The sequence below is a fragment of the Xiphias gladius genome, chromosome 11, assembly GCF_016859285.1.
Source record: "Xiphias gladius isolate SHS-SW01 ecotype Sanya breed wild chromosome 11, ASM1685928v1, whole genome shotgun sequence".
Classification (NCBI taxonomy): Eukaryota; Metazoa; Chordata; class Actinopteri; order Istiophoriformes; family Xiphiidae; genus Xiphias; species Xiphias gladius.
The window spans coordinates 17087977-17112775 of NC_053410.1; the positions used below are offsets into that span (position 1 = coordinate 17087977).

The 24799-nt window shown below is 40.0% G+C and overlaps 1 protein-coding gene across 22 annotated transcripts in view; it reads left to right on the forward strand.

Moving 5' to 3' along the window:
• Positions 1-24799, forward strand: part of LOC120796508 (neurexin-1a) — a 241461-nt gene that overhangs the window by 100357 nt on the left and 116305 nt on the right. For 13 of the 22 annotated variants that reach the window (XM_040139437.1, XM_040139431.1, XM_040139432.1 and 10 more), the window contains 7 exons: positions 4269-4472; positions 6954-6980; positions 13474-13596; positions 14241-14622; positions 15962-16152; positions 16851-17024; positions 22630-22749. In XM_040139437.1, coding sequence (XP_039995371.1) covers positions 4269-4472; positions 6954-6980; positions 13474-13596; positions 14241-14622; positions 15962-16152; positions 16851-17024; positions 22630-22749 — 1221 coding nt within the window. Of the gene's footprint in view, positions 1-4268; positions 4473-6953; positions 6981-13473; positions 13597-14240; positions 14623-15961; positions 16153-16850; positions 17029-17290; positions 17312-18123; positions 18151-22606; positions 22750-24799 lie in introns of all 22 variants that reach the window. The other 9 variants (XM_040139443.1, XM_040139448.1, XM_040139447.1 and 6 more) reach the window with 3 other exon arrangements.

Genomic DNA, 24799 nt, shown 5'->3' on the forward strand with positions numbered 1-24799 from the left:
ACAAAGCAATTTTCCCCCTTACATCCCAAATGTCTTCCCGTTCATTGTTCCTCCAGTTGCTAATTAGCCCAAATATTAGTCTTGCAGTGTGAGGCCGAGGCAGCCTCCCAGATGGTGTAGTAGGTGCGTTGCTGCACATGCACGTATTCCCTAATGAGATGTGACATGCTGGATTCCAGCACTGACACCACCTGCATTAATTCGCATGGACAGTGGTTACACACACCTGTGATGAATAAAGATAGATACTGAAGATCAGTATATAGATCAACACAGAAGTACACCACATGTGCCAGACACACATACACATACAGCTTTTCTGACCTATGCACATGTAAGCAGAGACCTAGCCCAATTTTTTTTTTTTTTTTTTTTCCATTCATTGAAGGTATGAATCAATAATGTTGCAATGTATTATTGCCAGTATCTACAATAGGTGTACAGTATCTTGTTCCAAAACATAGACCACAACAATAGAATACATCAAAACATTATATAAATTGGTATAACTGTAGAAAAACTAGTTCTTTTAGCGCATCTTTTGCTTTTCAGAGCATAAAACCATTTTCCATTGGTCCGAAGCAAAAGCCAAGAGGTGCAGAATGTTATTGCATAATTGTGAAATGCCCTTAAAGGGGAATATGGCTGAATTTTAGCATTAAAACACGGTTTAGCCATGCCCTTTGACAGCACACTGTGTGTTAGTCACCATTCACCAAACGTGAATATAGTCACAAATTAGAAAGAACTGGTTGTGTCACGCCCTTAAGCGGTGTACACAGATGCGCAGAAAACTGGTTGAAAAACATGGAAAATGTGACTGTAAGCGTACTGGGGGTTGATTATCTGGGGATATAGGCACATGTTGTGGAACAGAGGTTTGGCTAGGAGTGAAATAAACAATCAAATTTGTTGAAGTGCACAAACCTAAAGGAAACATTTAATTAGTCTCATACAGGACTATTTTTAAGCTGTACACCTGGGCTTTTGGTTTCCAGTTTCTACATCCTCTGATAATAGTTCTTGTTGAAAGACCTTGATAGCGCTGCAATGACCAAAGACTGAAGATTAACTTGTAAATCATTAAACTAAATGGTAATTCTCCTGTAATAGTCTCAGTGGGCTGAGAAACCTAATTCGCACGTACTAAAATTTTACCATCTTGTATTCGTGTATTCGTGTATACACATCGTGTATTCCTTCACAACAGTAGCTGAAGTTGCAGATTCCACCTCTCTGAACAGATACACTGATCAATTTTCTGTCTTTGCTCACATTTTGTAGCTGTTTCTGTCACAGAGAAGCAGATTATAAGTTGGCCAATGATGATGCTGTTTCTTTCTGTATAGCCAGAGTATAGTTTCCCTGTGTCTAGAAATCCCCTCCGATGGCAGATTGTTTTCACACATTTAATAGCCAGTGAATCTATTTCTTGGATTGTGTATATTAAGATACTCAGAGATGGCTGCGGTGAGGAAGACATGAGAAGCTTTGAATTATTTATGATATCTCAGAGCCATTTCATCCTGTTTATTGTGGATGTTGAACATACATTTTCCAAAAGCCTTTATCATTCGTTTTCAGGCAAATTTTGAATTGGATTGTGCCTGGTGCCCTGACACTGTGGGACATCGCAATCCAGTGACATGAGGCTGACAGCTCTCCCTTCTTGCAGAGCCTGTTCTCCTTGGGGGCGTATGGAGGAAGAACTGTGTGCCTGTCTGTCATTACTACCCCTTGTTAGTAGCACAGCCATATTTGTCACTTCTCTGAATGCCCCCCCCCCCATTTTCCTGTGAAAATCTGAAAACAATGTTGTATTGTGTTTTACAAGACAGAAAATTAATGCTTGGTTTAGTTTGGTATGCTCCATCTCCCCTCTGACAGCCTCCTGCTGGGTTGGCACAGACAGAAACTCCAGCTTTAATCCTCTCAATTTATTTTGATATGAAACACGGGAGTGCCCGTAAAAATGACTGGGCTTCCAGGATTGGATTTTTGACAGGTGCTCACTTTGCATTAGGTAATGATTCCCTCACATGTCATTTTCCATATTTTCATATCTATCTGGACATTTCTTTTTTATGGCATTTTAGACAGCCTCTCATATGAATCTCAGCAGAGGAGACATCTTGGATGAAATGCAATATTTTCTCCAGTTGTGATTAATTTTCTGCATCTATTCAGTCTGAAAAGATTATTCATATGAGTAAAATGTTCTTTATTTATATGAGGTGTTTCAAAAGGTATTATCACACCATTACTTTCTTCTCACCTTGATTCTAAGTAGGCATTTGTTTTTATAATAATGGCAGTCAATTTACCAGACCCCATACTGTTTATTAGTTAGTAATTAACAAACCGATGTGAACACAGTGCTGTACCCTTTCAAAGAGCAGCAAACACATTCTTGTCATCATCAGTGCAGTGTTAGACGTTTCTCCTTTTGTTTTGTTTCCTTTTTACCTTGAGCATTTTTTTTTTCAAGACTACGATGGATCCTGTTTCAGACTGAGGTATTTTAAAAGGAGTAGGGTTTATGCTGGAGCAGGAATTCTACACAGTGCAGCACTCAGATCTGTCACTCATTGTTTGGCGGTAATGATTTTCACGTCCCATCTTCCCATTGTAAACACACAGCTGTAAACAACAGACAGTGACTGTTAATTTGTGAACATTATGAAGCATGCTTACATATAGAGAATAAGTTAAAGGCAGCTAAGACATGCTCTTGTTGGGTCTAAGTGCTTGCTAATATTACAGTGACAAACATTTCTCAAGTATCAGGAGTTTGAACGGTTGCTCCATTTTTCCAGGCATCTTCTAACAGTTTCCAAACGCAGCTCTTTGCTTTAGCTGCCTGGCAGGGAGCAGACAGTTTAGCACTGAGAACTCGTTTGTCACACATCCCTGTCATCTGCAGCATACCCCAGTAGGGCATGGAGAAATTGGATTTGGGTGAAGAATGTGACGGAGTCATCCCAGGGGATGGATGTGACATTGGCTCTGTGTGACGAGGAAGTGGTGATGAGGTGCTGTGTGTACATTGGTACCCTATCACCCCCACCACTCTCCATCTCCTGTCCCTTCACCTCGCCTTCTATCTGTTTCAGCACTGCAGCTGCAGTAATGGCTTTATTATTGGGTTTTGGTTTAGTTACACTACCAGAAATGCTGTTACAACCTTCTGCCAGTGTTAAACAATCTCCCCAGCATTTCTCCGGACGGCTGCCTAATGCTTTGAGTAAATGCAGTCCCCCTTAGCAGAAGCTCAATATTCAGGGACCACAGACTATTACGATTCTGTCACCTTTTGTATTTTTTTCCTCAGTCAATACCAATTTGTACTTTTGTAGTTTGCCTCTATTATATAGCAGATACAAAAATTGTGGATCCAATGCTGCCACTCTTTCTCTAGGAGAACATTACCTGTTTGTTTTTATTGAAGAAGTTACCTGTATTTCCTTTCCAGTAAGATATTTGTCTGTTTGTCATGATGTGTTCACTGTCTTGCTGTTGAGGTTTCATTTATTTTTTATCCATACTACTGACGTAGCACGTAACTACCTCCATATTCTGTGTTTTCTCTGATGGAGGCCACCAGTTAAACTGGCACTGAGAGGACAGGACCCGGACTTTGGAGGGAGTTTGGGTAGCTCTCAGCTGTAGTACACAGCGTTATGCGATGCTAGACAAGTGGCAAGTGTTTGCACACTGCTCTTGAATGCCATATCTGTGTACATGCCATTTAGGAGTAACTTACTCTTTTGAATTGACCCACTCTTTTTGTATTGTATTAGTAATTCTAGCAGCCTAATTGTTGGATTCATCAGCTGTCAGTGATTAGTCTTCCTTAACAAACCTGCAAAGCACATGTCTGAGGAACACATCCAGAGACACTCTTTGAAGACTGTAGTTGTCCTTGTGTTTGTCAGCTTAATGGTTTAATCATTCCTCTGTGAATGGACTGGGTGCTTGGTGACAAGTCAGTGTAGGCTCACTACAAAGCTTTTATTGCAGCAGGAGTATCTCAACGCCTTTTTCTAACAGACACATAATAGGCTGTATCACAGAGCTGTATTTGAAAACATATTCACCAAATGATATCTATTCCTCTAATGTGTTTCTTTACTCAAGATTGAAAGTTACAACACTAAATTATATTCAGAAATAAGACATCATTTTAAGCTGAGCTGACACCCCCCGATCACTGCTACACTCCATTTTACCCATCACTCATCTCGCTTTCATCCTTATTCTCTCTGCAGAGGCGACCATCCTCAGCTATGACGGCAGTAAGTTTATGAAGGTCCAGCTGCCAGTGGTGATGCACACAGAGGCTGAGGATGTGTCTCTGCGCTTCCGCTCCCAGCGAGCCTATGGCATCCTAATAGCCACAACATCGCGGGACTCGGCTGACAGCCTGCGTCTAGAGCTGGAGAGCGGCCGCGTCCGCCTGACCGTCAATTTAGGTAACGCCTCGGACATACACCGACTGCAGCAGCAAAGTGATGTGTCAGATAAAACTAAACTAAGCTTGGTAACACTTTCAAATACACATAGCCACATACACAGTCTCGCTCTCTCGCTCTCTCTCTCACTCTTTTTCTCTCTCTCACACACACACACACACACACACTAATTACTCTGATACATATTTTGAATAGAAGGAGATGGTGTAAAGACTTTCAATGGCAAGAGTCTGCGGCTCTCCGCTCACTGCCAGTTGAGCACACAGCTGCCATTTCCCAGCAGGGAATGCTCGCTGCCCACTTCATCAGCCAACCTCAGATCAACATCCATACATGCGTATTGCTCTAAAGGGAATTGCCCTCACGGTGCGCACAGCGCTGTATTCTTTCCTGGCGCTGTTTCATTTCAAATACATCCAGTTATCATTCATATGATGAAGTTAATAATTCTTCCGAAGATGACGGTGTATGTTTATAATATCACACCTCTTGTCAGCTAGTGGTTACCTAATAATGCAGCCCTTAGTTGCAACCAAGTTTATTTTAATCATTTGTTCACCTTTGCGCTTGAATCATTGTAGGAGGAATACATGATTGCCCATAAATCAGCAAATGTGTCTTTAATGAGCACAGGGAAAGACATGCCCCATCCCTCCCCCTGCCTACAGCAACAACAGAAAATTGAGGACAAAATGAAAGACTCTGTGTGAATGTGTGTATGTGTGTGCTTATTTGCTCAGGAAAGAATCCAATGATGCCTGTGAAAAGTTTGATATCTCTCAAACAGAGCAATGGCACACAAATGATAGCCATCTATTTTTCCTTTCCACTGGCTAAACAGAAATGGGCTCCCTAAGCGGAGCCGCTTAGCCGTGCATACAAAGTAGACAGTCTGTGTCTGCTGTCAACCACAGAGAAGCATGTGTCCCACCGTGGACAACAGCGCCGCACACTGACAGGGCTCACCAGTCATTGCAACTACAGTAAGATGCCTTCTGAAGAAAACAACAGGTCACCTTGTTTTGTTTCCTTTTGGAATTATCTTTGACAAATGTTAGACTGTTCTCTGAGTTCATATCCGAACATCAGACCTCTAAGCCTGTCTTCCTCATCCCTCCTTCAAAAAGCAGAGCATTCCCTGTAAGGGTAGGGCTGGCGTTGGTCTCTGGCTGTTTGCGACCACTTTTCTGCTGTGGTTGACAACACACGACAGGCAGGGCCAAATGGGAAGGAGGAGAGGGACTTTGATCTGGGTCACCTTTCGCAGAGCACGACTCAAGCTAAGCCTTAGGAAACAGAGAGGAAAAAAAAAAAAATCACAGAAATAGCAGTCTATATAGCACTGCTGTGTGCTAGAAGATTAGTTTGTTATTGTACTGACAGTAATGACGACTACTGTAGGCCATCATTAGTTGTTACCAGGACGAAATAACAGTACTGCTGCCTCTACTAGTTTTCATCTGTGGAAGAAATATTGAGATATTTTACTTTTAAGTAAAAGTAGTAAGACCACATTTTAAAATACTCCATTTCCAAGTAGTTTTGACTTCAAAATTTTACTTAAGTATGCCTACATATCAGAAAAAGTATCAAAGTTAGAATACACATTATGTAGAATGGTCCCTACCAGAGCAATATATTATTATCGACATTATATTATTGGAGTATGAACATGCTAACTGATGCATTAACATGTAAGCAGCATTTTAATGTGGGGTAAGGTGGTGCCTATTTTACCTACCGTTTATATAATAGTGGGTAGTAGTAACATCTATAATTACAAACTAGCAAGTAGCTATAGCTGTCAAATAAATGCAGAGGAATAAAAAAAGTGTAATATTTAGAAGTAAAGAAGCATAAAATGTAAATACACAAATACTACTGCATTTTTTGCATGGTACATATCATTAACTTCAGCGTATTAGCCATAATATGATTTAGTGAATGTGACATCCTACAAAGGTGGAAAAGTAGCGTGAAAAAATGTTGAAGTCATCATGCATGGATGGATAGATGAGTAGATAGTTAGACAGACGGAGAAAGAGAAACAGGAGTGGAGAGAATTGGAATACCTTCCACCTGGCCCTGTCTGACCCTGACCAAAATCTGATGCTCTCATACTGAACAGAAGATCTTATCCGCAAAATTAGCAGAAATCCCCCATCTTGCAATAAAACATTTTGTGTGGCTACATGGAAAAATAAAGCAAAGCAAACGCACAACTTGATCTCGGCTCTCATGATTGTCCATTCTAGATTGCTGGAACTTGTATTCCTGTAAACCATGTTGGGCTTCTCTGGCACAACTCCACTGCAGTGCTTTTACCAGCTTGCTGCAGCTCGGGGCGATGGGTGAGAGCATCAGAGGACGGACAGTGTCCGTGTGTGTGTCCCCAGAGGGGTGGACTGTATGCTTTAATGATGTCTGCAGCTGTAACGTTGAAAGAATGAATTTATCTCTCATCTATTCTTCTCCATCTAGATTGTATCAGGATTAACTGTACCTCCAGTAAGTTACTGTTCACCTTTCTTTTTCTCTAACTCTTACTGTTTGTGGACATTCATGTTTTAGTCCCCTAGCTGTGTTGTTACGTAGCCAGGTTTACAATTTCTTCTCTGCAGCCAGCATATGATCCTGACATTAAAATATCCAAAAGCTGTGGAATTCAATAAGTGCACTGAAATATATCTGACTTGCACCTGGCGTTGACATAGCCATTACATTTTATCGTACCTATTCAAAGAGTTAGGGGTACATAAGACTTGCTTGGTGGTGTGTTCATCAGCTGTCCAGGAGAATAATGAGCAGCGGGGAGGAGATGGAGGGAGGCTTAAATTAATGACAAACCCAAATATGGCAGTGATTCTACACACTGAGTTGTTTCCAATTAACGAACCTTTTCACTCATGAATTCAGGCTGATATAAAACGCATGCTTTGGAAGCGCAGGTACAATATTTTAGACATGCATGATTTCCTTGTCTCCCCCTTGCTTTTTTTTTTTTTTTTGTTTCCTTTCTACTTCAGTATTTCATGCCAGTTGTAAATTGATGAGGCCATTCCAGGCACAGAGGAAATACAGAGTGTGATTTTATTATTCTCATTAACCTGCCTCACAGAGCAGAAAGAAAGGGATGAAGAGGGAGGGAGAGAGAATAGATCTTGTTGCGGGATTCATGGTGGATGTGTGTGTGTGTGTTTGTGTTTCAACAAAGAGGTTACATTGCAATATTTTGGGAGGTAAATATCCCTGACATTTATTATTCAGGAACGGTGATGAATTAATAATTACTTCTCTGTAGTCATAATACATGAGCCTTCTTCCTGTTTAACGATTCTGAAGTGACGGACATATTCTCAGTATCAGTAAATACCAACAGAAGTTAGACAATTTAGGCTCTATAATAGAGTGCCAGTGTCACATACAGTATATAAGGACAAACCGTTTTCTGAAAACACCAGTGTTGGATCTCTTTGTGTGCAAAGTGTTACAGTATTTGAAGGTCATTGCCTGATAAGAAGCAGAGACTTACACAACAAAACGCCTCCACACAGAATCATATGATGTGACCTCTAGCCAGCCCTTCTTAACACCTTTCTAAATGCTAAATAGCATTGTTCATGCATCTTGGATTGCATCCCTTGTTTGTGTATGCAAATAAAAAGCTCTAAGCTCTAATTCCCCCCTTCCAGTGCTTTAAAAGGTCAGTCTTGGTTTAAGAGGATAGTTTGAAGGCATAATCTGTGCATGCATGGACACCAATAGTTGTTATTACCTTCACCGAGGAAGTTATGTTTTTAACTGTCTGTTTGTTTTTTTGTTGGTTTGTTTGTTTATTTGTCAGCAGGATTATGCGAAAACGGATCCAGGATTTTTTTTTTGTCACTTTCCTTAATATTAACCTTCTCAGGAAATAATGTATGCATCTTCCATACTAATGGTGTTGAGACCTGTGAGTTTGTACAATTTGGTGCAGATCCAGATAATAATCCAGATCTGGTGAAAGAAAATTCTGGATCTGCATGACAGACAGTCTACTTTTTATGACTTACTATGTTTTTATGACAAATAAATCAGACTACTTCCTTTTTCCTTTTATTTTTCTATTGTGAGAGCTAGACAGACACGTACGATTGTTTGGCCTTGGCGGAGGTATGAGTTTTACTAAGTGCCTTTCTAGTTTGCTATTTTGATTACTTTATTTCTGTAGTTATTCATTTTCTTTCAACTATTTATTTCCCAGTTCTATTTAGTTTCATGCATCATTTTGCCAAAATAGCCAGAGCCAGACAATAAAATCTGATTCAGTGTTGCATTGATGGAATAACTGCTGGTTAAAGGAAAGAGTTTCAAAAAATAAACAATCTTTAAGATGTAAACCACTATAAGTACAATGGCTGCTTTAGTCACTAGCATCAAACAGTGTGTGTTAATAGGCTGGATGATTTGACAAAGGCTGTGTGAAAAATGCAAAATGGAATTACCATACAGCTCGTGTCTGTTTTTGCATTTAAGTAATGTCATGCTGACAGGTTATATTTATATCGGTCTGAATTCTGTTCTAGTACATGCACTTCCTTTATTTATATAAAAATAATAGTCTTAAAAATTATAAAATAATAGTCACATTTACAGAATTCATTGATGTTTCATAGGTGGAAGGAATATACTTTAGAAGTTTTCCACACATGACTAAGCCTTTGTATAATTCAAAGCGAAAATTATTTTGATTCCATCAACATTTAATATCATGCTACAGGGAAAGTTAATGTTTAAGTAAAATGGAGAAAAAAGCAGGTCTTTCTTTAATAGATTCAGACCTAATTGTGTCGTAAGAAAATGTTTGTTTGAAGTTCTTGGAAAGAACTGTGTTAAGCCAGTGCAAGCATTTCCACTTATGAAGAGTTAGCTTTTAATTCTTTTTTTTTTTTTTTTTGTGAGTTGTTTTTTTTTTTTTTCCCTGTGTTATTTTTATCCTCTTTTTTTTTCTGTGTTAATTAATGTGTCTTGTCAGGCGCTGCAGCTCCGGTCAGCTCGTTGGATGAGGAATTTCAGCACCGACTCAAAGAACACATCACTGTCTATTAGGGACCTAGGCTCCCTGGGGCTGCCCAGAGCTGTCTGAAGAAAACACTGCCACTTCAACTTAAACACTTTTAACAGGCACTGAGTGACAACACACTAAAAATATGATCTAAAAATATCTTGTGACAAGATTGGCTGTTTTTGTCTGCCATTCTGGTCTTCTGTTATTCATTAATTTGAACTGCAGGATAATCACAATTTACAGTGTAGCCAGGACAACTCTATGTGATAATTCTCCTCATGACCTTCTGGAGAAACATCTCAAGGCAGTTTTTCTCTCATAATTGATTTTTTCCACGCATCAATCTTTCGTTTTTGGCCTATTTAGTGTGAAAGAGCTGCAGGAGATTATTTTACATGCATATTACACCTGTGTGCATGTTAGAATGCTAGATGAGGGGATGATTTAAAGGGAGGATGTATAGGGGGTGAGGTAAAGCACCGTGTGCTTATCAGCTGAAAACTGATTTTTGCCACTACTAGTGGGCGCTTAAAGGCACAGTATATGTTGGGGGAAAAAAACATGTATGAATTCAAATTGATTTTTTGCTACATCATTGCACATCTCAGTGGTTTTGTGGTTAGGTTTAAACATGTAGACAAATACATTTTGAGGACCACTATTTTCATCATCACTAACATAGATAGTATACACTGAGTACAGCTAAAATGCTCCAATCTTGCCAGTGTCTGCATTCAGATCATTAATTCAACTGTTGTTTGATGAAGAATACTGATGATAGAGTTTAATGGTGCCCACCTTTATGCTAGGAAAGGTAAAGCAGGCTTTCCTGGTCTTTGGCAGCAAATTAAGGCATGTGTCGAGCAGAGTGCTTGAATTGCTCTGTTATTTAGGGAATAATTATAGTGTAGATGAGTGTAGATCCTGAAGATAAAGATTCATCCCTATTCATGACTGCATAAAGCATGATCTAGTAAGGGACTCTACACAAATTATTGGGGCGTGGACTCCCTATTTGGCTCAACTTTATGTTTTTCTTTATTAACAAAATTAGGACACTCCCCAGAGTTATTAATATTTTTCATTGGACCCTGCAACACCCTTCCCCCTAAAATGTCAAAATAATAGTAATCTTTTTGGATGTAACGGTTTTGTATATACCGAATCTTACAAGGAAAGGCTGAAATAAGATATAAATATATGATGAGAAGATAAAATACCCTCCCCTGCTCTCCTGTAAAATTAACTCCTACTATTGAGATCCAAACCTTACTCTGTTTCTGTATATTTCTGCCTGTACGCCAGTGTAACTGGAGTAAGGGAAAGAACAGTGAAAAGCTTTAAAATTGAGGATTAATTATGATGATGCTCTCTGTGGTTGCAGTGAATAATTTTCATAAAGAGGCTAACGTGTTGGCTCAGCAGTCCTTGTAACCAACCATAGCAACTTAAATTAAAAAGCTGAGTATAAACATTGAACATCCCCTGAAGTTACAGCACGCTGAGGGACTTTGCTGTCAAGCCAGCAGGTACTGTAATCAACATGACGTGATTATGCAGTCACTGCTAAAAATACTCTGAACTCAGTAATGTGATGGCAGATCGAGCAACAACCTTTCAACATGTTCAATATGGAACAGTCTCAGTTTATAGAACAAATAATTATCAATGCAAATGGCATGAAACGGCAGACTAGTAGTGATTTTCATCATTTATTTTTTAACACTATTTAACCTCTGTTTGCCGAAACATTTTCACAATGGCTTTTCAGTTAGCAAGGCATTGATTGGACAAGCAGGTCGCCTAGCAAGGCAGTCTGCTAGGCTTTCCTTTCCATGTGTGCAGGCTTTGATTTCTGTGTTAATGGTAATCCAACAGTGGTGGCCTGCTGCTTGGTCCCTTGTTTTTCTTCCACCTGGGTGAGTCACAGTGTCGGGACAGGCACCACCAGTATCTGGCCTGTCATCCAGCCAGCCAGAGCTGATTGACTGGATAATCACATCTTCTCATGCTGCCCTGTGCCACACTTCTCCACATTGTTCCCTTGGGCCTGAAGTCAATGAGGCAGGGAGAGATCACTGTAGATCCATCACTGCAGATAGATCACCGTCGGTGAGGGCACTAGAGAGGATGGACGCGGCAGACAGTGGACTAAAGGCCCTTAATGTTTGGCCAGCAGCTGGCTGTTTGGACTGCAGCCTGCACAACAGACATAAAACTGGGCCCTACAGTAGTGGATGTTGTGCAGGATTGTGCTGCTTAATACGATTGACCTCTTTTCCCCTTCCCTTTCTTTCCTCCTTGGAGAGCAACAAGGACAGGATGACGGAAGGCAAAGATCAAGCATGCTTTCAAGTCCAACTCCATCCCATTATTTCATATCTCTCATCCTTAATCCCTCACCAGTCGTCTGGTTTCAATCCTGCCCCGGTGTTTGGTGCTTACAAAGCAGAACTGTGCCTCTGAGATTGAGTGTGTCCCAGTACTTTGGCACCCTCAGATTTGCATACACATTGCATTGGGGCTTTGAAGATTGCAGAAAAGGAGGAAATAAATAGCCATAAATGGGTTCAGGGGAATGAACCTGGCACCCATCTCAAATGCTACCCACAGTGGGCAAGGTATCCGGAGCCTCAGGATTTTAATTCTGTCACAGTGGTACGTCCACATTGGTCTGTTTGGTTGTGTGTGCCCAAGAGGGGAACATCAGAGCTATATAGCAATTCAAAGATGCTCTAAGACGGAGGCTACATGAAAAAATAATGTGTTGCCCCAATTGGACCAGTGTTGGATTTTCTAAATTTAGAAGTATATCTGCGAGACATTTTTTTTTAATCTTTCTGCTCATGAGATCACAGAGATTTGTTACAGTTGCAACGATTCATCTGCAATTCCAAATTTGATTATTTGGAATCACATTTGATTTTGGCACTGTGATTCTGTGTTACATCTCCATTACTACTTGCTAGCGGTGAGACACGTGGAATATGAATATGCTGGTTTCAGGATTCAATGAAGGAAAGATTCGGGGATTTGAAGAATTTTTATTAGTTAGATGTTATTAGATGAATGGTTATTTGATATTATTTATCGATTTAATGAAAGTGCATCGGACTTAATGCACAGAATTTGTGCACTTTTCCACAGTGTTACTGCAGCTACCTGTTACCTGCTGCTTTTTTCCAAAACGCTCAATCATTTTAAAGGCAGCAGAAGAAAATCACATTCTGTATTTCCTGTATTTTCCAGGGACAATGGCCTGTCTGTTTTGCTTTAAAGGGTTTCTTTTCACCACCAAGCACACTGCTTCCATTATGCAAGTATTTTTTTCCGTATCACTATTTCATTTCATGTGGTGGACAAGAGAGAAATCAAATACTGGGTTGCACTGTCTCCAGGTAAACAAGATGGAGAGTGATGCTCAGTTGAGTGCCTTGCTCTGTCGTGAACCTATTGCTAGTCATTTGCTGCCACCAAGTGGCATGATAGGAATGAGAAAAATCTCACAAGGAACGAGAGACCAGCCAAAATGAAACGCCTAACTATCCCTTGTTTCTTTAGTTAACTAAAACCGAACCGACACTATACTTTTACAGCAAAAACAGTTAGTGTGAATATTGTTGGTAATAATAATTTGACATCCTGATGGCTGCCTCCCTCCTCTTGGTTTGACGAAAATGGTGTTCAGTGAGAATTCAGAATTTTGATGCCCTATCTAATGGTGCAGTACAGCAAATTCAAGTCAGAATGATGTGTTTTTATGGACCATTAACTATGTTTACTTCAGTGTTTTCTGTCTCTGTCAAACTACTTAACTCATTCGCTCTGTGCTCTTTTCGACCTGCCCCCTCCCTGATTCTGTTTATATCTCCTATCTCTCAGCCTTTCTATTATGTGTATGTGTGTGTGTGTATGCATGCATTTGTGTTAACCATTGTTTGGACTGTCCTACAGGCAAAGGTCCAGAGACTATTTTTGCGGGTCAGAATCTGAACGATAATGAGTGGCACACAGTACGTGTGTTCAGGAGGGGCAAGAGTTTGAAACTGACCGTAGATGATCTGCCGCCTGTAGAAGGTACTTCTCATCCTCTATTCCTCTGACAGAATAGTATGTTCCTCCTATAAACATAAGTTATCTCTAATATGTGTTGGGCTCTCAGATTCTAGGTAAGACACAAGCTCTTTTAAAGTATAAAACACAACTCTAAGTGAATTATTCTGTACTAAATTGTGCTGTGGTAGGCTAGATGTTTTTCTCATCTGGAGAGAGCCTTCGTTCGTTTTTCTGAAAGAGTGCATTATTGATGGTCTCTTATCTGTTCAGGATATCATCATCATCATCATCACTCATCAGGAAATGTTAAAAACATGTCTGATAGAATGAATATATCTTAAAATAAGGCATAATGTGCTGAATTTTGGCCTTATGGGAGAGGGGTTCCCATTTAAATTAATGGTACTTTTCATTTTACAACAAAACTATTTAGACAGACAATAAGAGCAAGAGAGTAAAAATAATTTGACTTATACTTCAATTTCTTTTAAGTTTTTTTTTTTTTCTGGAATCACATTATATTTCTTTAATGTCATACGATGTGTTGTTGCGGTCATTACTTAGAGGATCTGTAGGTGACCCCTTACTTGCAAAGCATCACCTCTTTAATTGTTGTATGCCCCCAACAACATCCTCTCTCCCTTCCCCTCTTCTGCTGATCAAAGGTCAAATGGCGGGCGACCACACCCAACTGGAGTTCCATAACATTGAGACGGGCATAGTGACAGAGAAGCGCTTCTTGTCCATGGTGCCGTCCAACTTCATTGGCCACCTCCAGAGCCTCTCCTTCAATGGCATGGCCTACATAGACCTCTGTAAAAACGGTGACATTGATTACTGTGAGCTCAATGCCATGATTGGCTTCAAGAACATCATTGCTGACCCTGTCACCTTCAAGTCGCGCTCCAGCTATGTGACCCTCACTACTCTGCAGGCCTACTACTCCATGCACCTTTTCTTTCAGTTCAAAACCACCTCCTCCGACGGCCTCATCCTGTTTAACAGCGGGGATGGAAATGACTTCATTGTGGTGGAGCTGGTCAAAGGGTAAGTGAATATTTCCCCGTCATACCAAGGTGTGAGTGAGTGTTTCCCATTTATCTATATCACATGTACTTTTGTTAAATCTTCAAGTGCTGTAACTGGGCTTTTTGAGGATATTTTAAGATATTTTGTTCATTTCTGGTGTATTTGACTCCATATTTGGTGCAGCAGTCATTGCTTTTTTTGCGCTGCTCCGCCCGGAGATGATTTGATTTGTCAAACAACAGTGTTGCCAGTACTAAGATTAATTTTTAACCTGTAGATGAAGTTTGATTTGGTGTAGGCGGCATTCATGCTTTTATATAGCTGTTGTGGCTTCTACTGTTCAGGCTACAGTAACTACTCAGCTCTTCTCTTTACACACACATCACACACATGACTTTATTTGTAGAGCAGACCTACCTGCCACAAGGTGTAAAGACCAGCAAAAACCTTTAAACTGTGATGAATTAGTTTTATACTAGTGTAGCAAGATGTTTATTTATGTAAGAATATCCATATAAATGGATTATGGTTTTAATAATGCAGCTCTTCATACTATATGGCAGTTTCCAAACAGAATATAATTCTTGACAGCTATTTATGCCATTACTTTGGGAATTCAAATTCTTTCCTTATCACCTCCATGCCAGAATATTTTCTGAAAGAGCTGTTGGCTATTACTGTTCTTTTTAAATCTTCATGAAGGCACAACAAATACCCAGCATAAAAGGGAATCAGCTACACATGGGTGCATTTCTTATTTCTGAAATGCAGCAATAGAATGACCTTCTTTCAAGTAATGTTTGAAGAGAAGGTATTATTCAATATGCTAAACATTAAAGGCATACATTTTAATTAAAATGAGCATGTAAATCATAATGCCTGTAAACCAAAGAATTTAAGAGCAATTTGTTCAGCACAACCCAGAACCTTTTGCAACCTGCCAATTATCTAGCTTCTTTACAGGCAGCTGCACTTGCCGATACTCTCATATCTCTTCATTGGAATGCACAGGCACACAGCAACAGCAACATCAAATACACACACTCTCGCTCCAGTTTTCAGAGGTGCATTAGACTTTTCTACTTTTTTATTCTATTATTCTTTTTATAGTCTGATGTGCCGTATGTTGTCTGTTAAACACTGGGTGACAAATCATGGTTTGTGACAAGAGCTGTAAATAATTTGAACATGACTAATTATACAGTATATATCTAAAAATACCGGCGTATTTTTGGATTACAGCAACACTTTACGTACAATGCTCTGTTTTAAGTCTTTTTCATAATGCCATGCTTTCATGTCTTTCCAGTTCTCTCCATGGTTGCATCCTCTAATGTTGTTCAATATCTGGTTGTAGTTACCTGCACTATGTGTCTGACCTGGGGAACGGAGCCCACTTGATCAAAGGCAACTCCAACAAGCCTCTGAACGACAACCACTGGCACAATGTCATAATCTCCAGGGACACCAACAACCTACACACTGTAAAGATTGATACCAAGATCACCACGCAGACGACCACAGGGGCCAAAAACCTGGACCTGAAGGGTGCGTAGACAAAGGGAATTTATATATATTTTTAGATTTCATTAAATTGGGGAAGCAGTGGGATAGAGATGAGAAAAGCAGGTTTATGGCTGAAAGGCAAAGCTTGGCCCTCACTCATTACCACCACTAAGGTACCCTTGAGCAAGAACTCAAACGCTGTCTGTTCATTAGCCAACACTAATGGTGTGCATGTGGAGCTGGGAGTTCATAGAAAAGACCATTTGAGATTAGCAGACCAGCCTTGTATACGTAATTAGAAAGAATTATCAGTTAACAACATAAAAACCTTTCCAACTGGAAGGACGTTGGCATAATTAGTGCTCTACCTTGAAGAATGTTGTAATCATTGTTATTGAAAAATTCTTTAATGAATAATTACAAAGCAGATGCCAAATTCCTGGCTTGGACATGAAAAAAAAAAGATATTATGTTAAATCACATAGAAATGTCATTGGACACAATTAGAAGAGCGTTTTTTTTTTTTTTTTCAAGCAAGACTGACAGTAATTAACCTTTTACACTCCTTCTACACCCCCTCATGTGCATTAAAAGCCTTATCAAACAACTGTCGCCAGTTACAATGCTTTGTAAAATTATATGCTTTTGACTTCACCTTAAAAAGCACGATGTGGTAAGCTTTGTACCATGTTTTCTCTCCACTAGGGGTCAGTATTGTCCCATTTCTCATTTCTTTACAGGTAACCTTTACATTGGTGGGGTGGCTAAGGAGATGTACAAGGAGCTGCCCAAGCTGGTGCATGCCAAGGAGGGTTTCCAAGGTTGTCTGGCTTCAGTGGATCTGAACGGGCGGCTCCCAGACTTGATGTCAGATGCTCTGGACTGTGTGGGGCAGATAGAGAGAGGATGTGAAGGTGAGTAGTCTCTCAGCTCAATAAGGAAACTTAAACTTTTTTCCTTTGTAATAAGTTTAATTTTAAGTTTAATTGTTTTGATTACTGATTGAAACTTAGAAAGATTTGTTTCATTTAAATCTGATTTTGCTGATAAAATCAAAAAATTCTGTTAGTGACCCTGGTTTCCCCTTATTATTACAAACCCAACCCAGGGTGTCATCGCAACTCCATGCAACTGCAGCTCATACTTGTCCGACAAGGACAAACATACAGCACAGTGTGAGGCACACCCACACTGCCAACCTGTGGCACATAATTTAACATCCATAAAGTGCGTTAGTATTCTGTTAGAATGCATCAAGCTCTCACACTCCATGGGCAATCATTTCTGTTTCACTTGGCCATAATCTGATTATTCTCTCTGCCATATTTGTACTGCCAGTGTTATTTCCCATTTTATCCCCATTCTGTTTTGCTCTATGCATGCTTGCTGGATCTGAGAGTTTGCCAGAAGCAATCCTTTTGAATTATGTATGAAGCCTTTGTTGCATGCATGAATATCATTTGCCCAGTCTAATGTGCACACCACATCCAGAGACAATATTTGATTTATTTTTCACCGTCACTCACTTAGTTTAATTTCACAATTCATCCACTCTTTTTCAATTGAGTACGCAAATTCTGATCGTTTCATGTTCCACCATTACAAATGTAATCGAATTCAGCACCCTGTGCGAGTCTGTAACTTTACTGTTTTCGTTGTGTACCACACAGAATCAATGGTTGCTCTCAATGGAAAATGGCTTTTACTGAACACCATGGAGAAAGCATATTCACTTCACATAATAATGACTTAACAATTGCATGCTTTTGCTTCATATTGCTGATGCCATTTTGAGTGTAGTTGCTGTTACAGTTTGGCTTAACCCGGCCTCCGTTATACAATACAATATTTCGCCTCTGGCTGTTGCGGAGGACAAACAAACACTTCACTCCTCGCTCTGTCTCTCCTGCTTCAGCAGTCTGTGTCTCTGTTACTCCATCTCTGACGTCTTGGTGCTTTACTAACAGCTGGTATACTTTGCCTTTTCCTTTCCTATTATTTTGCTGACAAAAGTTGCATTGATGAAAGCTGACTTGCAAGGTAGATAGCTTTGTCTGTTTGATACAGAGTCTGATATCCCTCCCCTCTTTGCATCTGTGATGTCCCTGCCCCCCACCTCTCCACAGTCTCTCCCTCCACACTTTCTGCATCTCCCTGAGCAAGATAACTGCCTACTTTGCCATTCACCCACCAGCCATATGGAGTGGGCTTCAGTCTCATAGGAATACAAGTATCATTACCATCTTGTATCAAAGTCTATGGGGCTCACATTTTGATTTGCACTAACATAACTCATGTTGATTTTACTGGTCTCAACTTTGGTTTTGTAGTGGTTACGTTTTTGTTTTTTTTCTCCTCATACTATACAAGTAAAGGATTCTTTTGCATGACTTATACTAGTCTTAATAACAGTGTTTTCTCCTGCATGAATAACCTATTAAAAAACTGATGTTTTAATTCAAACTTAAGTCATTTTTATGTTTTACATTACATTTATCATTGATGTTTCAAGTCCATTGTTTATCAATACCATATTCCTGTTACAGTCTCTGGCCCTCTGTTACCACTTTGTAGGTAGGAATTACATTGAGCAACAGGCTTAAGCCTTTATAATTCAACAGCTGAAAGTGCTAAAGTGCTAAAACAAATAGCCCCACTGGCCAGTACATAAGTCAATCCAGGTGCATTGTTATACATACAGTGCATTCAGAAAGTATTCAGACCCTTTCACTTTTTTCACATTTTGTAATGTCGCAGCCATATGCTAAAACTGTTTAAATTAATTTGTTCCCTCATCAATCTACCACATCCCATAATGACAAAGCAAAAGTGTATTAAAAAGGAAAAACTGAAATATCAGATTGACATAAGTATTCAGACCCTTTACTCAGTACTTAGTGGAAGCACCTTCAGCAGCGATTACAGCCTCAAGTCCTCTTGTGTATGACACGACAAGCTTTGTACACGTGGATATGGGGATTTTCTGCCATTCTTCTCTGCAGATCCTCTCAAGCTCTTACAGGTTGGATGGGGACCGTCGGAGGACAGCCATTTTTAGGTTTCTGCAGAGTAGGGCTGGGCTGTATGGCTTAAAATTTCTATAATGGTATAATTCTAAGCACAGATGATAACGGTATATATCACGGTGTATTTGCTTTTCTTAAAACCACTGTAACGACTGCCACCCGACATAATGTAAAGATGATCGTTTTTCTGCTTGTTTTCTGACTTTTCAAACCCAAACTATGTCCACAAAATGGAAGTAGCACTGGTCTCTTTTTTTACCAACTCCTCGTCCGCTTCATTGTGTGCAGTGCTTTCAGCTGTTTTTTTGTTTCTAAACAAAGCAGCGTGGGCTGGATTTACTGGTGGCAGGCTGATAGACGACAGTGTGCCGGTGCTCTGGAATCAGATGCGTGACACAACAGCTTCGGCGTCTGTCCTGCCATGCCTGCTCTCCCTTTTACAAGCATTTTACGTCAATTTGGCTCTGCGAGTACCTCCGCTGCCAGCTTATTGCCGGAACAACAGTGCCATCTCATTCTGTGTTCCTTTAACGTGGCCCAGCGCAATAACGGTGTAACATTTCCATCTTGAACAGGCTGTATAAAAAGCGGCTTTCTTCTTCTTCTCTCCGGCAGAATAGGCAAGGTTTAGTGCATTGCTCCCTCCCACTTGTTTATTTACGTCATTACCACTTTACTAACTTGACGGGTCCGCACGTTATATTCAAAATCCATACTGTAGGGGAAATTCATAGCGGTGTACTTGTATACGGTGTATACCGTTTATACTGTCCACACCTACTCCAGAGGTGTTTGACTGGGTTCAAGGCTGGGCCACTCAGAGACATTCTCAGAATTGTCCCAAAGCAACTCCTGAAAGTTGTCTTGGGCTTAGGCTCATTGTCCTGTTGAAAGATTAACCTTCGGCCCAGTCCGGGGCCTTGAGTTCTTTCGACCAGGTTTTCATTAAGGATACCTCTCCACTTACCTCCGTTCAGCTTTCCCTCAACCCTGATCACTCTCCCCATCCCTGCCACTGAAAAAACATGCAACTCCAGACATGACGCTTAGAATTCAGGCCAAACATTTCAGAATCTTGTTTCTCACAGTCCGAGAGTCCTCTAGGTGCCTTTTTGCAATCTCCAAGTGGGCTTTCATGTGTCTTTTACTGATGTGGGGCTTTCCTCTGACCACTCTGTCAAAAAGCCCAGATCAGTGGAGTGTTACAGTGATGGTTGCCCTTCTGGAAGTTTCTGCCATTACCGCACAGGGTCTCTGGAGCTCAGCCAGAGTGACCATTGGGTTCCTGTTCACTTCTCTTACCAAGGCCATTCTCCCCCGATTGCTCAGTTTGGCTGGGCAGCCGGCTCTAGAAAAAGTCCTGGTTGTTCCAAACTTCTTCCATTGAAGAAATGTTGAGGCCACTATTCTCTTGGGAACTTTCAATGCAGCAGAATTTTTCTTTGCCCTCCCCAGACCTGTGCTTCAACACAATCATGTCTCTGAGCTTTTCAGGCGGTTCCTTTGACCTCATGTCTTGGTTTTTGCTCTGATATTCTTTGTCAGCTTAGAGACCTTGTATAAACAGGTGTGTGACTTTAGAAAATCATGTCCAATCAATTGGATTTGCCAAAGGTTGACTAAAATCAGGGTGTAGAAACATCTCAAAAATTATCACAAGAAACGGGAGGAACCTGAGCTAAATTTCAAGTGTCATAGCAAAGGATCTGAATACTTTTGTCAAGGAGATACTTTAGTTTTTTTTCAATAAATTTGCATGTGAAAAAGGTGAAGGGGTCTGAATACTTTTAGAATACACTGTAAATATCAATATAGCTCAATTATAGTTACTGAATTTGTAATTAACATAAACTTCAAATTAATTAAATCAATTATTCTCTGCATCATGCCTTATATATAAATCAGAAAACATCACAGGAATGGGAAAGCCTCTAAAGAGATGTATGGTTCTGTATACTAATTTTTCGTTTTTTTATGGAAAAATGTCCACTGTGTGCAGAGTTTTGCTTTTTGCATTTTTCAGCCTTGAGTGGGCTACAGCAAATGCTTAAACTATTAAACAGTTACCATAGTTACTCTGAGACTGAGCAGCACCCACTGTTGCTTTATTCAGAAAAAAAAGCTCATATATATAAGGGAAGATTGTAATATACTGTATGTCTGTATTTAACTACTGATCAACAATGTCACAAGAGTAAATAAATAAACAATATAATAAATACAATTATATTGGCATTGCAATGATAATAGCTAAACTATCAAAAAAAAAAGGTAGATTTGCTCCACATGGTTAATTATGGCTGTAAAGGGGAGTACTACATGAATGCATGAGGTGGTGTGTGTCATTATTCAGATTATATGTTGTTCATGCATCATAGATGTAGTTCAAATATCCCAATATTGATGATAATCAATAATGATTGAGAAAAAGTGGCCAGCATTTCATAGTAAATAGTCCAAAACCACCATAATTACATTGTTAAAATATCTCATAAACTTAGAAATAAGAAATATATATATGTGAGAACATTCATCCATACTAACCCCTGCCATTCCACTAACATGAGCTAACTCAGCATCGCTGTCACACAAACAGACAGCCAGACGATACAGTCTGTACAGCTGTGTACTTACTGCTCAGACTGACAGAAGGACGGACTGACTGACTGATACTACAAGCATGAAGGTTAAGCACTTTGACTGTAAACACATCTGGAGGCACTGTTACATTGCTATTTAAAAGCACATGGATAACTCAGGACACTGCTGCTTATGAACTGAGAATCATTGTCGTCCGACCCCATTCACAGTTGGAAGTAAAAAAAAAAAAGGATTTTAATCTGATCGCACGAACCATCTCGTAGTCAGGGATGTGTGACAATTTAGAGAAAGAGGGGAGAACTGGATTACAGCATGTACTATTTACCATAGACACATTTGACTCGGTGGGGTAACAATAATCCAGCTACGTCAGATCTAGACACAGTTTTTAATGCACACTACTTTATTGTAGAAAAGCCAGATGTAAATGGAAGCCGTAACATAATCCTTACTGTTCCACTTAATTCTGTATTGTGTTATTCATAAATATAAAATATTAAGTCAAATTTTTAAATCACTAATCAAGTCTAAACCAAGTGTTAAAAGTATTTGAACTTATTTAAGTACCTCAAATGTTGTTGTTTTTTAAATACATTTGCAAGGTTTTTGTTGGGACTGTTTACTGAATATAGTAAAATTAATTTGGGCAGACAGTAAGCCACCTGGAAACTTCTTAACAGTATTTGTAGAGTAAGTACATAATATGACTAATGCACAGTTGTTAATGTGTTTGCATAGGATATCTATGTTTGTCCTGTGTATGCTTCCATTCGCAGAAGCCTATTGTCTGTTTGTCCTGCGTGACATAATTTCACTGCAGTAAATCTGCAGACTTAGCTGCCTGTTATTATGGAAGTCTGCTCACCAAGTTGCTATTTGTCTCCACATTCAGGGCCCAGCACTACGTGCCAAGAGGACTCATGTGCCAACCAGGGCGTGTGCCTTCAGCAGTGGGAGGGCTTCAGCTGTGACTGCAGCATGACAACATTTGGAGGACCACTGTGTAATGATGGTAGGATGTCACCTCTTAATTCTCCAAGTCCAAATAGTTTTTTTTAAATTTTGAGTTTGTACGAGCCAGACAAATACATAGTAAACATGAATTTTTGTTGACTTTGTGTGACCCCTCAATAACATTAAATGATGGGTCTCTTCATTTCAGTCAAGTCCCAATAAATCACACAAAATGAAATTCCTCATACACATCTTACAGCATTAGATGCATAGTTCATTCCATCTGTTAAGCTAACTAAATATTTCCAGGAAAATCGTGGTGATAGACATTTAAAGGTGGATGTTATCATCAGCAGCAAGGCCATATTTATCCTATGCTTCCACACAGCATTCATATTCCAGCTCCTTATTGTTTGCTGTCTGTGTGCTATATTTGCGTCCTCATGAAGCTCATAATTTGCTTTGTAAACTCACAGATCAAGCTAAGTAAAGGCCCAGACTGTGCCGTCTCCTGTTACTGGCAACTGATTTGTTGTAACTTGGTCAATTAGAATGAATCTTGACAGAAGTTTTATTTCAGTACTAGTACTGTATATGTCTTCACTGAGGGAGTCGAGAGCTGTTGATACTCTGTTGAAGGCTGGAAGCTTCCACATTTGTAACATCTGGCTGGCAGTTCAGTGAAAACTCATTAATGTTTGAGACATGTACCACTAGAGGGAGCAACAAACATTGTGTTCTGCTAAATTAAACATCAACAGCAAGTCAAACAAGCAAAGAGATAAATGACATTTACGAAAAAACGCACTTAAATTCTTCCAGGATATATGCTGTTGAGTATTGCATTGTCTTATACAATTACAACACACACACACACACACACACACACACACACACACACACACACACACACACACACACACACACACACACACACACACACACACGTGCACGCACACACACGTGTCTTACATTAGTTGTGAGGGCACTCTTTGACATGATGCATTTCCTAGCCCCTTACCCTAACCATAACCATCACAACCAGATGCCTAACCCTGACCTTAACCCTGAACTAAACCTGATTCTAACCCCAACCCTAAAACCAAGTCTTAACCCTCAAACACCCCTTTGAAAACGTGAGGACTGGCCAAAATGTCCTCACAACAATGGTTTCACACCAAAATTTGTCAACACAACCATAGAAAGACATGCTCACACAGACACACACACACACACACACACACACACATACACACACACACACACACACACACACACACACACACACACACACAAACACACACACGCACACACACACACATACTTTGATAATGATGCAATTTAAAAGTTCTGTGATATTATTCCCTCTTAAAGACAGTTAAATGGGCCTCTTGTTTTTGGGACTATTTACTCATTAATGTTTAGCTTCTGAGAGAACTAGGGTAATGTCTGCTCCACTCTCAGAAAATGGGCTACTTTCTTATGCCAAACATGCAGTGGGGATTCTGTATGGTCATTATTTTCTTCTGCAGCAGTTCACACAGTAAGGGGTGAATGGGCAAAGTGCTGAACTGCATTAAGGAGAAAGGAACAGAGTGGGCACTCTGGAGATGACACAGAAGCAGAGGAGAGAGAGCACCATAAATGTTAATGCATTCGGTGTCACTCACTACCTTCCTGATAAGACCCCGTCTTTTGTTATCAAAAGAAAGTGTTAATAATTTTCCATGAAGCCTCATAGTCTGAACATATCTGCAGCTATGATAACACTAAAAGGATTCTTCTGTCCTTGAGTTGCGAGCTTGCCTGATCCCTAGCACTCTTCTGCTTGTTTTACTCTCCCTTTCATTCCTCAAGCCACGTTTGGATCAGCAGAGGAGTAGGGCTGGTGCTGGATGTGTTGAGGGATATTTTTGATGGCGAACTCATCGTGCACCTGTTTTGTGCATTAAAAGGAGAAGAAATGCAGTTTGGAACTTTTTTCCCTCTCTTATCCGTTAAACATATTCATCCTGAGCAGGCCCATGGAGCTCATTTCAGCACTGGGAGCAGAGCAGCATGTATGCATTTATTATGTCTGAGCAAAAGTGCTCTACCTGCTGAGTCTA